The 16,669-nt window shown below is 38.4% G+C and overlaps 1 protein-coding gene across 9 annotated transcripts in view; it reads left to right on the top strand.

The window, feature by feature from the left end:
- Nucleotides 1-16,669, top strand: part of LOC128865011 (sodium/hydrogen exchanger 9) — a 50,903-nt gene that overhangs the window by 3,446 nt on the left and 30,788 nt on the right. For all 9 annotated transcript variants that reach the window (XM_054104859.1, XM_054104862.1, XM_054104864.1 and 6 more), the window contains exons 2-5: nt 13,357-13,481; nt 13,549-13,743; nt 13,816-14,105; nt 15,415-15,556. In XM_054104859.1, coding sequence (XP_053960834.1) covers nt 13,357-13,481; nt 13,549-13,743; nt 13,816-14,105; nt 15,415-15,556 — 752 coding nt within the window. The remainder of the gene's footprint in view (nt 1-13,356; nt 13,482-13,548; nt 13,744-13,815; nt 14,106-15,414; nt 15,557-16,669) is intronic.

The raw sequence follows: 16,669 nt of genomic DNA, 5'->3' as shown, positions 1-16,669 counted from the left end.
GAACGTAATTGTGCCAATGTTACACGAGTCTCACGGGGAAGCTGGAGTTCTTCATCTGCAATGGGTGGTGGTTGGACTCCGATTACGGCATTCACAGTACGGGAGTTCATGAAGGTGGTAACGGTCTTCCGGTGAATGTCGTTTATTGACTGTCTGAATACTGTCCGGTCCAGTAGGTTTCGGTCAGTTTTGTCCTGGAGTTCGTCAGCGTAGTCGAGGAGGTGTCTCCTGACGTGCCTGGGAGGCGGCTCAGGCTCAAGCAGGTGTCTGCAGGGGTGAAACCTGCGGTAACACCCCAGCAGGAACTGCTTGCTGAGCAATTTGTTGTGCTCCGCGACTGGGAGCATTTGTGCCTCGTTGTGCAGGTGTTGTATAGGTGACATCAGGAGGCACCCGGTCGCTGTCCGAATGGCGGTATTCTGACATGTCTGAAGCTTTGTCCACTGCGAATCACTAGTACCAGGCGACCAGACAGGCGCAGCATAGTTTAGAACCGGCCGGCCAATTGCCTTAAATGTCGAAAGCAACAGTTCTTTGTCTTTGCCCCAAGTGCTGCCGGCCAGCGATTTGAGGACCTTGTTGCGATTTTGGACTTTAGTGGCAATTGCGGTTGTATGCGCAGAGAAGGAGAGCAAGCTGTCAAAGGTTACACCCAAAATTTTGGGGTTATTCACAGTCGGTATTGGTGTGTCGTCGACTTTTACCTTAAGGGACAGCTTGACCTCCTTTGTCCAGGTGGTGAAAAGGGTCGCCGTGGACTTGGTGGGGGAAAGTTGGAGATTCCTCGCAGTGAAAAAGCGAGAAAGGTCGGTGAGGTAGTTGTTCACTTTGGAACACAGGCCATCGATGTCATTGCCCGACGCCATTATCGTGCAATCGTCAGCGTATGAGATCAGGGAAACTCCCGCTGGTGGTTGGGGGAGCTTCGAGATGTAGAAGTTAAGGACTGTCACTTCAGCTGCATTCCCCATATATGTATGGGGAATGTTTATGCTGCTACTACAACAACAACAGCAACGTATTTTGCAGCCCTTCCGGATTCTCACTCAAAGGCTGGAACTCATATAATAAATTGGAATCTGGTTGGAGCAAGTGAATTGATGTTCAGGGAAACTATACTGAGTGCGTTTGAAACCATAAGTGTTTTTCTTGCGGAACCGCAAAATTTATTGAACAACCTAGTAGAAGAAACTGTTTCTATCATTCGGTGTTTTATGCTCATTAAGCTACGGCTGCGGCCGTATACATTTGTATAAAATTCCAATTAATCCTAATACTTTTATAAAGTTATATATTAGTACTATATTAGTACTATATATTAGTACTATATATATTATATATTAGTACTATAGAATTTAATTATAGTACTTTTCATACTGAAACATGACAATCAGAAAAAATACCCAAAACAAAAAATAATAGTCTGCGCTGAACAGCTCAACTGTTTATACTAGATAGTTACATACAGTTGCCGTCAACAAACTAGAAGCATACAGGTTGTTACTTCTAACTATTAGTCAGCCGAGTCAAGTTTTACTAATAATAACTCTGTGCTTGTTCGAAATTTGGGCAAAGATTCTCATGGTTGATGTTATTTAAATGGCACATTTTAATTTCATGGTCAGATTGGCTTCAGTCTTCGAGTTAGCGGTATTTGGAAATTTCACTCAGTCTTGTGAAAGCTATGTAACACATGGGCTGAAAAGCTCCGGCGATTGCTTTTTTTAGGTCTGCGAACAGCCATTAGTCGCTGGGAGCAAAATCTGACGAATACAGTAAATGCGGGAACAATTCATGTAGTTTTGCCATTGTTTTGATTTACTTGTGACACGGTGCGTTATCCTTATGAATCAAAAAAGGGAGCAAACGTGGCACCCACTTTGAACAGAGCTTTTCATTGTCAAATGCTCATACAAAATATAGCCAACTCTTTCTTTCTGATATCAGTTTCGACATTCAGATCGATTTTTTGATGTTTTTTGGTGTTCCCGCCTCATTTGGACGTACACAACGTTATGCATCATCAGTGTTTCTACGACCACGTTTGAAGTCAGCAAACCATCGTTTTATTGTTGTTTCTTTTCAAGCCACTGCCTCGCTTAAACGGTATTTTCCCCATTTAAAATTAAAAAACGGAACTCTTTTTGATCCATTGTTTTGAAAATAACAAAAGTAGATTAATAGGATATCATGAAATTTTAACAGCTGTCTTTTTGAGGTTAGTACTAACTTCGGCGCAATTTGAGAATCTGAAAAAACGAGAGACGCCATTAAATTAAGTAAGGTCAACTGGTTGAAAATCCGAGCACAATGTAATTAATAGAAATTTGTTCGGAATTTAATCAGTCCCGCAATTACCAAAGTGCAGTTATTACATTATTTTATATGAACATATAACAAGTTTTTTTTTTTCAAAATTAACTAAAAATAAGAAATGTACTAAACGGAAGCCCTCGTCGGAAACAAAGAACCCGAATAACTAAAGGAAGCCAAACTAACTAATGGTGCAAGAATGCAAACAAATTATTTAAGGGGTCCTGGTGGTCTAGAGCTTGAAAATTTACGGTATTTTCAGTATTGTTTTTTTACAATAAATAAAGGTGAAAAACGATATTTACATTTTTTAGGCTTTTTATTTAATTCTTTTACATACAAAACGGAAAGAAAAAAATTTTTTTAATATTAATAATTTTAAAAATGGCGCTGAAGTTGACACTCTAGAAAAATTGGACCTGGACGGTGTTGTCCACTTTGGCTCTTCTATTTATCTGAAACACAAAAACCAAAAAAATTATTAATCATTATGACTGTAGCTGTGTCTCGTTACTGGAAGAAAACAAAAAAAAAACTGACAAACTGGCGCGGTTTTAAATTTGACACACTAAAAATCGGAATTTCTTCAGTTTTTTTAATAAAAAAAAAAAAAAACAAACGAAATAATTGAAATAATAATATGATTCTTGTACGGGCGATAGCCATAGATGCTGTGAACAACATATTAAAATTTCAGACGATTTAGTTGAATAGGCCGAAAAAAGTAGTTTTGAAATAATTGAGCTTAAAGTTTTAAGAGTGGTCACGTGATGAATCTGGCTGTACCTGCTAAAACGGCTGTAACATCGAAAATACTGGGAATATCCTTCCAAAAATTTGACAGTATATTTTTAAAAGTCTATGCTTTCGAAATATCAAAAAAATTGATTTTTTGAAAATTCTAGACCACCAGTACTCCTTAAGAAAATGCCGAGCCTCACAGGAATCTAATTGGAAATAATAAAAGTACACTCGTGATCCAAAATACGCTAGTGCTACAGTGAAACACGGTGGCAATGAGATTATGAACTGAGGCGTTATGTCATATCGTGTGAAGTGGGGCAGCAATTGAAAATCGTATGGATCCGCACTTAAACATTTTTGAATGACGCAATTTTTATGATAGCATGCTAGTAAAATTGATCTTGAGAAATCACTTCAATGTCAGGAATATACCACCTCTGCCTTTTTGGACAGCGAGGGTCTTTCAACGACTTACTTTATATTTGGAAGCAATTACAGGATCGCTCATAGAGATGGAAGTAAACAGTGCTCTAGTCTTGTTTATAGAACAAATGCTAATCGGGCGGACGATAAGGAATTTCCCGTCAGGGTGGAGTAATCTTCCCATTAATGTGGAACCTGGCAGTCAATAATCTTCTCCAGGAACTTGGAAAAATTGGCGGAAAGATAATCGCATACGCCGATGATATTGCAATAGCAATCTCGTGAAAACACCTTCCAACATTGTGTGATCTTCAACAAAGATCTGTCAGCAGACTATCGCTTTGGTGTAATAGTAACTCGAGCGGTACCAGGCCGATAAACTTCCTTCTTCCAAGTTTAATGATGTGTCGCGGTCGTTCCTCCTACAGTCCGTCCAATGCCTCTGTGAATGACTCACTCTTTTATGATATGTTGGGGAATAGTGACCCGCATTTTTCTCAGAGAGATCTTAATCCGTACAAATGAAGTTTCTTTTCATTCAAAATACTCCAAATGGAACGATCAAATTACCTAGCGTCTGGTGATGACGAAGTACAGTTATGAAGAATCACAAGTACGAAGCTTTGGTTTTAGTTTAAGGGGTTATACGCAGTTATGAAGCAAATAAAAGACGGGTTGTCAAGGATTTATCCTGAAGAAACTTCAGAATATTTTAATTTGAAAATTTTTGGCGGTTATAAAAGCATCCTTCAAGAACGTAACAAAATTTTTTATTTATGAAAATGTTGATTATAGAGCGCGCTGCAGGCGATTTCTGGAACCTCCTTTAAAAAAAGACGATTTACGGTGTACATCGTAACTCAGGATTGGATTATCTGAAATCAAAAAACCAAACAAATTTTGTTAATATATTAGATTATCTAGTAATTTATCGTTCGGCTAATCAAAATAGTGAATTTTCACAAAATGGCAGCTTTTAAAAGAAATGATTTCGATTTTTACGTTAAAATTTGGCCGTAAATTGATTATAAAATGGAAAATAAGTATCAGATTTACAAAAGGAACGATTAATTACTAGAAAATGTATCTTTAAAGATTGAGTTAAAACGGTTGACCGATCAAACAAGCCGTTTTCGAGATATCGTGTACACCGACTTGAAAAATGCCGTTTTGAAAAAAACACGTTTAAAGTTTCAATACCTACCTTAAAGCGTGCCGAGGCATCTCTACATATTTAGGTATATCTCCGAAAGTATTGCTTAGATCTACTTCAAATTTCGTGCGTATACTTTTGAATATATGTACATTACAAAAATGCAATAAAAAAAATCGATTTTTTTGAAAGTCATAACTGCGTATAACCCCTTAAAGCCAACATGAAGGCGTACATGCCTTTCTCGCTTCTTTACTGCAAGGAGCCTACAACTTTCCCCCACAAAGTCCGCGGCGACCCTCTTCACCACCTGGACAAAGGAGGTCAAACTGCAACTTAAGGTAAAAGTCGATGTCACTAAACAATTGGGTGTTACCTTCGACAGTAACGACATTCATCGGGAGACTCTTACCACCTTCTTAAGCTCCCGACCTCCGAATGCCATTATCGGAGCCCACCCATTGCAGACGAAAAGCTCCAACTTCCCCGAGAATCCCGCGTAACCTTGGCACAATTACGTTCTGGATACTGTAACAGGTTAAACTCCTACCTATCCAGAATCGACCCCGACATACTCAGCATATGTCCGCCATGTGAAGGCACCCCGCACGACACCTGTCGAAACAGCAAGTTTCGTGGACCTACCGTTAGATGAGCTAGGCGAAGACGACCGTTGATTACACTACACTGACAGGGCAAAGTTACTGATACAACAACAACAACGTACATCATTAAGAGACGAAAATAGTGGGCGTTAATACGATTTTTGGATGTTTGACCAAGCTCCTCGTCCCATTTGTGCAATGAGTCTTCATGTTATTCCACAATTCGAAGAACCTACATTTTTATGCCACCTCCGAATGGCAGATGGTTTTTTATGAAATGAGGAACTCTTTCATGGGGAAAAATGCACTTGGAGGTTTGCCATTGTATGCAGAGGGGCGAAAAGCTTTTCTATTATTCGATACTTCTATACAACAGTGAGTTTAGAACCCGAACGGATACAACGGCTCCATAAAGACCGCGTATTTTCCATTTACAGTAAAAAGGGCAATTGAAATTGTCAAAGCTTTGTTCTGAGCTTCATAAAACTTTTCACACTTGGCTCTAATGAACGCGGAAGTATTGCTCAAGATAAAAAATGTTTCACTACACATACTATTGATGAAGTTTTCACCCTCTATTTTGGCATATACGAGTATCACATATGGGTTATTCGTCGCTTTGGGAATAAATATTCAAGCGTTTTTTTATAATAAAAGTGGCACATTATGAGTAAAACTTGTAAGTGATTTATTCCGTCATTGAAAATGGGCATTCATGTTTGTATCTAATTTAAATTTTTATCACCAGTTTAGTCACTAACTTTAGTGTAAGCACCATATGTAATTAGGCTACAATATGCGTACACTTGTGTTCACAATAATAGCAGCACGACTTGTTGCAAAATGTTGGCAATTTATTTATTTATTTATTATATAATTTAATTTATTTTCTAAATACATATTTCGTACTACGACGAAAACTATACAATTCAAAGTTTGTAAAAAATTAACAAAATAAAAATCAGGGTATGGAGTTTTGTAGCTCTTTCAATTTCGGTAGTTCTAGTACTATATCTACTTCGACAGCCAAGAACCAATTAGGGGCTTGGGCTCGTTGTTTGTGCGTTCGAAATTAGTCTGGGGGAATGCCTGACTGCTCTCTGGACTGCATTCGTATGCTTCAATATTAGGCTCATCATGGTGCCCGCTCAGAGCAGTTTAGAGGGAAACTGCTGGGCTGATGAGCTGGCTAGACAGAGAATCCTGGAGGCGGTTTCATTACAAAATGAGAAGTTAAGGTTCCCCTGAGATTGTGTAGGCCGGGAAATATGGGCTTCGTAACTACTCAGGGAGATCCTTCTGGCCACGGATAGATCGGAGGCGCTCGAGGGAACTTCTAAGGCTACCAAAGCCGCGGCTCTCGAATTTGGTGGGTATCCTTACCGGACATTGTCTGTTAAGATGTCGATGCGGTGAGACTTGGGATTGCTTCACGTCATTTCAGCAGAAGCTGTCTGGAGGATGAGGTGGAATCAGCTCAGCACCTCCTTCTTAGCTGCCCTGCTCTAGCCGAGCAAAGATTTACACATCTGGGCTTTTACTTTTTTGCTACATCTGCAGATATGACGGATTTAAATATCACACACCTGGTGAAATTCCTTGGTAGCTTGACGCGTTTAATATAAACGTAATTATAATATAATATAATAAACCACTGTTGGTGGTCCTCTTCTAATCCAAAACCCCTTTTTCCTTTTTACATCTGTTTGAATCTTTTCCCTCTGTTATTTCCTCCTCCTGTATGGTAGTTTTCCCTATGGTATCACAATGGACGAATTTTGATTCTTTGTCCAAGTGGGCCCCTCTCTTGGGCAGCCATTTATCCTATTCTATCCTATACAAGTTTAGAGTGGTTAAAAATTCGCTTTGATTTTTGATCATTTGTTTTGTATAATACATTTTATTCCATCGGTTGGTATACATCGCGCAAGCCAGCAGTAGATGCACGGAGCCTACTTGTGAGATAGCTGGACAGAATTGATATAGAAGGAATAAGCTTAGAATTAGGTCCCTCATCAATCTAGACCGGCCTTCCATTAGTACAGTAGTTGGTAACATCACCGGGCACTGCCTAATGGGAACACCTGGAAAAAGTATAGGTTTTCTCTCGGAGGAACGAGGTGGAGGTGTAGAGCGTTAAACACTTCCTCTTCCACTGCCCCGCTCTTGCCAGAATGCGATATCGCTGCCTAAACTTTTACTCCTTTGGATGTCTAGACTTGGAATCGGCAGCCATTGACATTATTTTTTCGTTTATGCGAGAGACGAAGTGGTTTCACTACATTAGGAATTAGAGAGCGAACTTGAGTCCAAACTAGTGGGCCTGCTCTACACGCTTATGGAGAGTGGAAACCACCGTAACCAAATCCAACGAATGCTCGAAATTTTTTTATATGAAGAAAATATTTTGTAAATGTTTCGAATTTGATGAAAATGTGTTGAATTTTATTTTGTACAAAGTCCGACATTATCAAAAACGCGCTCAAACTGCCTGGGAGACCCACACTTTGAGGGTGCGGAGGATATCTCAAAAATAGATCCTCCTGCTATGCTTAGGTTTTCTAAAAGCGTTGAACTCCTACGTGATGTCTACTTTAAATCTTAATAAAGGTCAGTCTCCATCTGCGATCGCTAGGGGCCAAAAGGTCTATGCCTGGCTTAATGTCAGCCGGGTTAACCTAACCTATGTTATATGGTTTTTGTTGTAAGATAAACTATATTTTTATTAAAAAAATAAAAAATTGTCAAAACTTTGAAGCATGTCGCGCTGTTATTATTGTGAGCACAGGTGTACACATATCCATTCAGAAAAATATATATGTATGTGTACCTATACTTAGAGACCGACTGCCACTTCTACCTACCAACATATACTCGTATGCAGGCATTATAGTCAACTGTCTGTTGTTGCGCAATATCATGCACAGTTATCATTTTGCATTTACTTGCACATGTTGCATAAAATAGCCGACCCCGGTGGTGATGCATGATAAGCGAGTCGTTCTAAACGAAAATATTATATTTCATGTCTCGTCAGCAGTCAATTTTAAAAACTTGATTACGGATATATCGTCCCCTAATTGGAATTATTGACTTTGATTTGCATGCACAATTCAAAAAAATAATTAAAATATTGTTTACTATTTACATAAATTTTTTGATTTTTTTTAATAATTTCTTCAAATACATACCGCTTGCGATAGTTGTTATCAGTTTTACATTGATTCATTTTGAAAGGAATTAATCATATAAGTATAAGGCTTCAAAACTAAAACTCATATGCAAGAGCAGAGATGTAAATACTTTGTAAAATATGAAATACTACGCAGTATTATCCAGTAAAATATTTTCGCCTTTATTGTCATTGCAATATTACAAAAAGCTCTTATCTTTACTTGCATATCACAGCCAGGCAAAAAAAAAAGTGTTTGAACGGGCGACTAGCTATTTGCCGGTTGGATGCTACGGTTTGGCAGCTGAGAATGGCAAAGTGTGTTGACATTTCTCTTCAGTAAGGATTGAGAAAATGAGGAAGGAGCTGCCGTTACGGTGAGACGAGCGCTATCCAGCCATCCTGGCTGAATTTTTGTTTCCAAAAATTAATCAGATAACTTTGACGATATTTTTATTTATGTTTTTTGGTGAATGCGGTAGGGCTCAAAATGCCTTGGCAATTACAGCGATCGCCGCCTACTGCGTTGGATTGATGTGGCCACCAAAACAATCCCTCCCTTATCGGCACTACTTTCTGCATTACTTCGGGAGGGCCCAGAACGGCATTCATAAAAGAACAATTCTATTCACCCACGTCTAAGTCTGCCGTATTTGTAGCCAGCTTTCATGTCATAGACTCGTCTTCATGTGTCTCTGTATGTGACGCTTCGCTTTGTTACGCTAAGTCGGGATCTATCTTTTTTTTCGTAGTACGTCCTCGATGCATCTCTTGGGATCCTTGCCCATACGGTATGGGTATCTCCAAGTATCTGTGGCCCGAGAGGAACTGAATCAAGAAGTAATTTACTTCCTCGAAGCTCCTTTGGACCCATTTGCCTATTGATGCAATGAGTTTTGCCGTCAATCTGCCACTTGGTTCAGTGTCCCATCGGATTTGCCACCGTGGCTTGGCATCTCCGTTCCGCGACGCTAGTGTTGACATGTTTCTTCTTGGAGCCCCACGCATCCATTCATTCCAGGGCCACGAAGTTGACGGGTATCTCCCCGCTGATCACAAAGACTGCAGCGCCAGAGACAGTGCGGTAGGCTGAGGTAACTCTGAGTGCCTTTGTTCGTTGCATAGCCTCCAGTGCTTTGCGCTTAACTTTGCAGTTTAGTGCATCTCCCCATACTTCGCTGCCGTACAGGAGAATTGAGTTTATGGCCGCCATGATTAGCCTTCTTTAATTCTATGTTACCTCACCAATGTTTGCCATTAATCTGCTAATCCGCATGCCGTATCCGGGCCCAGAAAGTAAGCCTGCAGTCAAATTGAATACCTGGGCATTTCTCTACTATTTCTGTAGATTGACTGCATTTTGCTCCAACAAGACTGCTCAACTTGCCATACAGCGCATCTAACAATCGTTATATTGGACTGATCGGATGTACCATGTGACTCGTAGCCGCGGCGGACAATTGCCGGCTGTCATATTAAAAAAAAAAACGCCATGGAATTATTTACCAGATTACAATAAAAAAATCATTCCAAGAATATTTCTGTTTTATATTATCATATTAAGTTTTCAAGCTTTACATATATGTTAGTGTATATTTTTGGGGTTTTTTAGGTTTAATTTTATCACACCAGAGTTTGACTATAACCCCCAAATACACTCAAATCCTAAATTTCGATTATCCCAACCTAAAATCCGATAATCCCAACCTAAAACCTGTTAACCCATTGACTCGTTAAATAAATTTATACCCCTTACTCCATAATCTTCTGACCCCGAAACGATATAACCGCGCAATCAAAATGTTGAAAAAGTGTCGCCCTACCTATCACCGCGAAACTAATCGTGGCATAGACTACATTTCCAGGCCACGTGCTTGCGATGACGGCATACGACGGATCTAATTTGTGAACCGTTCCTGGATCGCCAGCTGGTCAGTATGAAAATTTCAAAATTTCTGGAGCTGAAGATGAAATCGAATATCGCCTTAACAAATTCCCAAAATTGTCTGAAGCAAAATTGAAAGAAGGGGCTTTTATGGCGCTCAAGCCAGAACGATGTTCCAAGATACTGGTTGAAGGGAAATTAATAGAAAAGAAAAAAACGCCTTGCGAATCTTCAAAGCACTTGCTGAAAATTTCTTCGCGAATGAAAAAACTTCCTTTTAAGAAACTCAAACAAATAAATGAGCTTAGTAATATTTTCAATAGTCCGTTTCTACAAAAAAATTACAAAATTTTCGATTCCAATGATATAATTTTCACTCAATTATGAGGGGATTTACCACTGCGACCTGAAAGATCTATTGTGGTGCCTTCATAGATTCAAAGTGTTTCCTCAATAAATTTTATTGCTTTTAGCTGTTTTATTGAGTTTTATTCCCTCCTCTGGTGAAATATGTGTACACAGGAGTTTGAGCCGCTTATGCATCAGTGCTGCCAGCACATACTTGGCGGTTTCAACTTCCTCCCTATAGAAACAGCAAGTTCCATTGGAGAGTATCGCCAGTTTAGTAAGATGATGATTCAACCTGCAATAGATTTTGGAATTCCTATGATGGTTCTCAAACTATTCTTATTTAATTCTATACAATCCCTTAACCGGTTTGGGTTAAAGCTACCTATCATTGATTTTGATTCCGATAAACCCTATAGCTTGTTCCACTATGATCTTATTTGTCTTTCCTCTACTTCCTGAACAAGAAGAGAAAAGTAACCCTTTCCTAAGCTATAAAATGGCTCTGGCCCTATAAATGCGAAAGTCGCCCGGCTATTTTGCCAGGCAATTCGTTCCCAATAATTCTATACAATCCCTTAACCGGTTTGGGTTAAAGCTACCTATCATTGATTTTGATTCCGATAAACCCTATAGCTTGTTCCACTATGATCTTATTTGTCTTTCCTCTACTTCCTGAACAAGAAGAGAAAAGTAACCCTTTCCTAAGCTATAAAATGGCTCTGGCCCTATAAATGCGAAAGTCGCCCGGCTATTTTACCAGGCAATTCGTTCCCAATAATTCCTATGTGTCCTGGAATCCATAGAATCTGTACCCGGTTGTTCTGTCATAAGATATTCATCAAGGCATTCCAGCATCAATTTTGATGAAACCTGGAAATAGTTGAGAGCTTTGATTGTTCGGTGGCTTTAAACAAGGACAACTATGCTTCTGTTGTTATAGTTGCGTTCAAGGTTATAGAGAGCGCATCTTTCTATTGCGTAGACTAAGCGGAAGTCTTAATTTAAAATTAATTAAAAAATGAAAATAAAATGTGTTCTTGCCTGGCGCAGACTCCTGCCAATTCCTGGGTGAGTGATCCGTCTATGTATTATGCTATCATGCCCTTGTTTATCTTGTTGGTTTTAAATAATCCCTCCCAAGTCTCTTTATTTCCCAGTTCACTATTGAAGCGTTTGACAAAATTGAACGTCAGTAGCATCGCGAAAATTTTATTCGTGTTCAAATTTTCGGTGAGGATGGATACCTGGAACGGTATTGGTCTTCAGCCGTTGTTCTGTTCAGCTTAAACTTAAAATATGGAAAAATAGAGTTGATAAATATTTTTTTTGTATCTTTGTAGTTACTTAAAAAAAATAAATAAATAATTGGCGCGTACACTTCTGTTAGGTGTTTGGCCGAGCTCCTCCTCCTATTTGTGGTGTGCGTCTTGATGTTGTTCCACAAATGGAGGGACCTACAGTTTTAAGCCGACTCCGAACGGCAGATATTTTTATGAGGAGCTTTTTCATGGCAGAAATACACTCGGATGTTTGCCATTGCCTGCCGAGGAGCGACCGCATTAGAAAAATGTTTTTATTAATTTTGCTTTCACCGATATTCGAACCAACGATCTATCTCTCTGTGAATTCCGAATGGTAATCACGCACCAACCCATTCGTCTACGGCGGCCGCCTTACTTACTTTTTTCTTTTTCAATATTTTTTTTTTTTTTTTAATTTAGTTTAGCTTTACATACAAATGTTCAGACAAAAGCCCCCAAAGAAAAATAAAAAATACATATAATTACGCAAAGGACAATCTTCGGCTTGAGCCACAAAAATTTCGGTTTGGTTTCGGTTCATTTTTTTTAATTTGGTATTGTTGATGTTTATTTTGGTTTATACAACTTTGATGTTTGAATAAGATAACTTGTGCTTCAATACGCCATAACTCTTTATGTGTTGTCTTGTTCTCTTTCACCCTCCTCTAAGCTCGAGAAAACCGCGCTTACGACCCTGGTGAATGTGTCTTATCGTACCTCTTCGCCATCGGCTATAAACAGGTTAGCGTATTTAAAATCGTCTTTAAGGCCCTTGTATTTTGCCGGCTTAACCTACACCTCGAAATGGGATAGGAGATTTAAACTTCGGCTCCAAGTTTACCAACCCCAAAATGTCCACTGGTATTGCCATTCAGTATTTTGAGAAGTTTTCTCTCTTTATTTCAAATCGTCCCCTTAGTATTAAAATAGCCTATAAATTTTTTGATGTTTTGAGAAAATGAGTTTCAAACTTTTTGTCGAAAGTAGCTCTCACTCAAATCTCGTTATGTCTGTAAATATTTATTATTTTTGACTGACGTTTTGACCCACTTTGTGGAACTAGAATTTGACCAAATTTTGACCACATATAAAATCAACGATGGAGAATCCAAAAATTCAATAAAAAAATAATAGCCTATGAGCACATAGGCTATTGTTATACTAAGGGGACGAAATGTACCCCAAGCATCTTTTATTAAATTTCTTTCTGATAGAGAGTTATTGAATAAATGCAAACACTGTTAATCTGTATTACGAGTATTAGCTCACTTTTTCTTCAAACAAATTTCCATATAATAAAATCACTACTTACTACTAGTCTTATAGCTTTTCCATGCCATTCATTCATACAGTTATTATTACTTCACACTATTCAAATGAATTAAAAGAATATTTGCCTTTTATTGCAGGTCTCATTGCTGGCGCTGTTATACGCTATGCCGGCACTTCAACGCCCCTTGTGCACCTGGAAGTTGATCCAGCTGGTGATCCAAAATTTAATCAAACCTTACCGCCAGACACCTTATGGATGAAAGTATGTATAAATAAGTTTCAAGGAAATGCTCAATTGCTTTCATTTGCACATTTTTATTACATTTTAGTTCCCCGGAAAGCTGGCACCGAATACCACCGACAAAGAACCAATACCCAACAAAACATATGCATATGTTTTTCGTGGTCAAGTTTATGACGTCGATGAGAATGAAATCGATTTGAAAGCTACTTTTGATCCAGAAATTTTTTTCAACATAATATTGCCGCCAATAATTTTTCATGCCGGCTATAGCCTTAAAAAGGTGCGTTATTAGAAAGAATAATATGAATTTGAAAGTATGCTGATACATTTTTTTTTTTTTTCAATATTTTAGAAATACTTTTTTCGCAATTTGGGCGCTATATTGATGTTCGCCATATTGGGCACGACATTATCATCGTTCCTAATCGGCGCTATTATGTACGGCTGTGTGAAACTAATGCCAGAATATTTGAGTAGTAGTTTCACATTCCTGGACACGCTGTATTTTGGAGCGTTGATATCGCCAACAGATCCACTAACAATATTAGCTATATTCCACGATTTGCATGTGGATGTAAATTTATATGCACTGGTGTTTGGTGAATCTGTACTTAACGATGCAGTGGCCATTGTGCTCAGCGGGTAACTATACTAATTCTTGTATACTCGTGCATACAAGGTGAAGTCCAAAATAAACAAGACTGGCGTCATAAAAATGTTTTTGATGGCGCCATCTTTTTAATGAGTTAGTGCGTTGGAAGTTACTTCCATAGCTCACTTCCCGTGAAAGCTTGATGACATTCGGTTCAGTGGTAGTGAAGTTATTGCGTCTAAAGTGTCAGTATGTTTACATCATCGGTACAAACATGAGTTTCGAAAAAAGAGCTAATATCAAATTTGGTTTTAAAATCAGTAAAACGTTCACCGAAACATTTGAATTAATGAAAAAAGTTTATTGCGACGATTATCTAGGTATCTCGTGCCAAAGTTCATGAGTGAACATAATCAGTAATCACTAAACACTCCATCCATCGAAATTGTTCGTAAATTTATCAAAAATTAAACGAAATCACCGTTGAAATTCAGGGAATCGGAGTTAAATATCTCCAAAACATCGATTTATCGCATTTTAACTGATCATTTAGGCTTACTAAAGGTCTGTGCACGTTTCAGTCGGCACAAGTTAACTGAGGACCACAAATTGCTCAGAATTCAACATTAGAAAGACCTCATTAAAGAGGCGAGAAAATATGAAAACTTCTTTTACAACATTGTAACTGGTGATGAAATATGGTGTTTTCAACATGAACCTGAAATTAAGGGTCAAAGTGCCGAATGGAAAGCCCTAGACGAGCCACCATCCAAAAATTTCGTTTGCAGAGGTCAAAAATCAAATCCATGCTCATTTGTTTTTACGATGCCAAGGGAATTGTCCACAAGAAGCTCGTGCCAACGGGCCAAAACGTCAATGCAATTGTCTATCTTGGCGTTTTGAAGCGTTTGTTGCATCGCATTCGTCGAATTCGCATTCATTGATCCACTCTTGTGACTGATTTTTTGACTAGAAATCGCATTTTAACCATCAATCACTCACCGTATTCACCTGATATGGCTCCCTGTGACTTTTACCTATTCGGAAAAATGCATTTGGTCATGAAAGGAAAATGTTTTGCGTCCGTAGGGGCCATCCAAAAGGCTTGTACCGGCATCCGGTCAAGAACATTCTGGTCGATGACCTGAAACACTCTTTCGAAAAGCTTTTAAATCGCGCAAAAAAGTGTATCATGGCCAGAGGGGACTATTTTGAATAAATAAACTCGAAGTTATCAGAACAAAGCTCCTGTCGTTTCTATTTTAGCTCAGTCTTTTTTATTTTGGACTTCTCCTTGTATATGAGAATTATTTATGAAAATAACAAAATTAAAAATATTTTATTTTATCTATTCCTTAGCGCTATACAGAATTATGGCGAACATTATTCTAGCACAGGCGGCTTTGAAACAAATGCCTTCTTTAGATCGCTAAGCGATTTCTTTGGTATATTTATGTTGTCGCTGTTTATTGGCGCCACAATGGGCTGTTTTACGGCATTGATATCCTTTTTGAATGCAATTTATATAATTTAACATCTTTAAGGGGTTATATACAGTTAGAAGGCCGAAAAAAACTAATTTTCCAGAATTTTTTCTGAGCAAGCTTTTAAATTTGTTGATCTAAAAATTTGTGCACACATTATGTTATCTTTTAACTGTATTTGAATACTTAGTACTAGTAAAACTATTTATTTGGAAAATAGCTGCAGCTGATCTCCGGGAGCTCCTCTCAAAAAAGACGTTTTGCGGTGTCCACTAATCTCTGAACTGGATCCTCTGAAATTGAAAGGCCAAACAGATTTCGTTAAAGTAATGTTAAATCTAGTAATTAATAGTTAGAAGGAATAAGCTAAATAAACTTTTTTTGACAAAATGGCGGTTTCTCAAAAAAAAAATCGATTTTTGGTTAAAATTTCGGCCTTAAATTGTTTATAAAAAAAATTGTTAATCGGTGAGAAAAAATCTTCGATAAATTACTAAAATATTATTATTATTATTAAATTTATACTTTACAAATTAATTTGTAAAATATATTTTGGAGGCTCGGTTACTGGACCATTTTGCCTCGCAAGCGTGTTCAAATTTCGTGCAGCAGATTGTGTTTTTTGAAGGCGTCGTTTAGTATCTTAATTGTAACTTCCTTGCTGCAGTCTAGAGTTGTTGTTAGATTGCTGCTGTAGCTCGAGATGGGGCAGTCCTTTAGAATGTGTTCTATGCTAAGGAGTGTATTACACCGCCTGCATTCTCGTGGGGTTGCGCGGCTGTAGTAGCGTTCAGATATAAATTTCGTTACACCTACTCTTGTTCTGGCTATTGTGATGCATTTTTCGCGTGAGAGATCTTTGTGGTAATTTGGTCGTTCGCATTTGAGGTTGTGGGCCCTTAAGAAACAGGTTGACGATTCCCACAAGCTATCTCTTAGTGTTCTGAGATAGAATTTATGGAAGTTTGTCATTACTGTGGTTAAGCAAGGAGTCTCCGCTACGAGTGGGATGTTAAACGTTTGTTTCGCAGATTTGTCCGCTAGCTCGTTGCCTGTTATTCCCATATGACCTGGTATCCATATTAGTTTAATTTCGTTCTGTGTATTTGTTCTTCCCATTACCAATCGGT

The sequence above is a fragment of the Anastrepha ludens genome, chromosome 5 (genome assembly GCF_028408465.1).
Source record: "Anastrepha ludens isolate Willacy chromosome 5, idAnaLude1.1, whole genome shotgun sequence".
NCBI lineage: Eukaryota > Metazoa > Arthropoda > Insecta > Diptera > Tephritidae > Anastrepha > Anastrepha ludens.
Note: the sequence above shows the minus strand (reverse complement) of the source record. Positions and strands in the feature narration are given on the sequence as shown.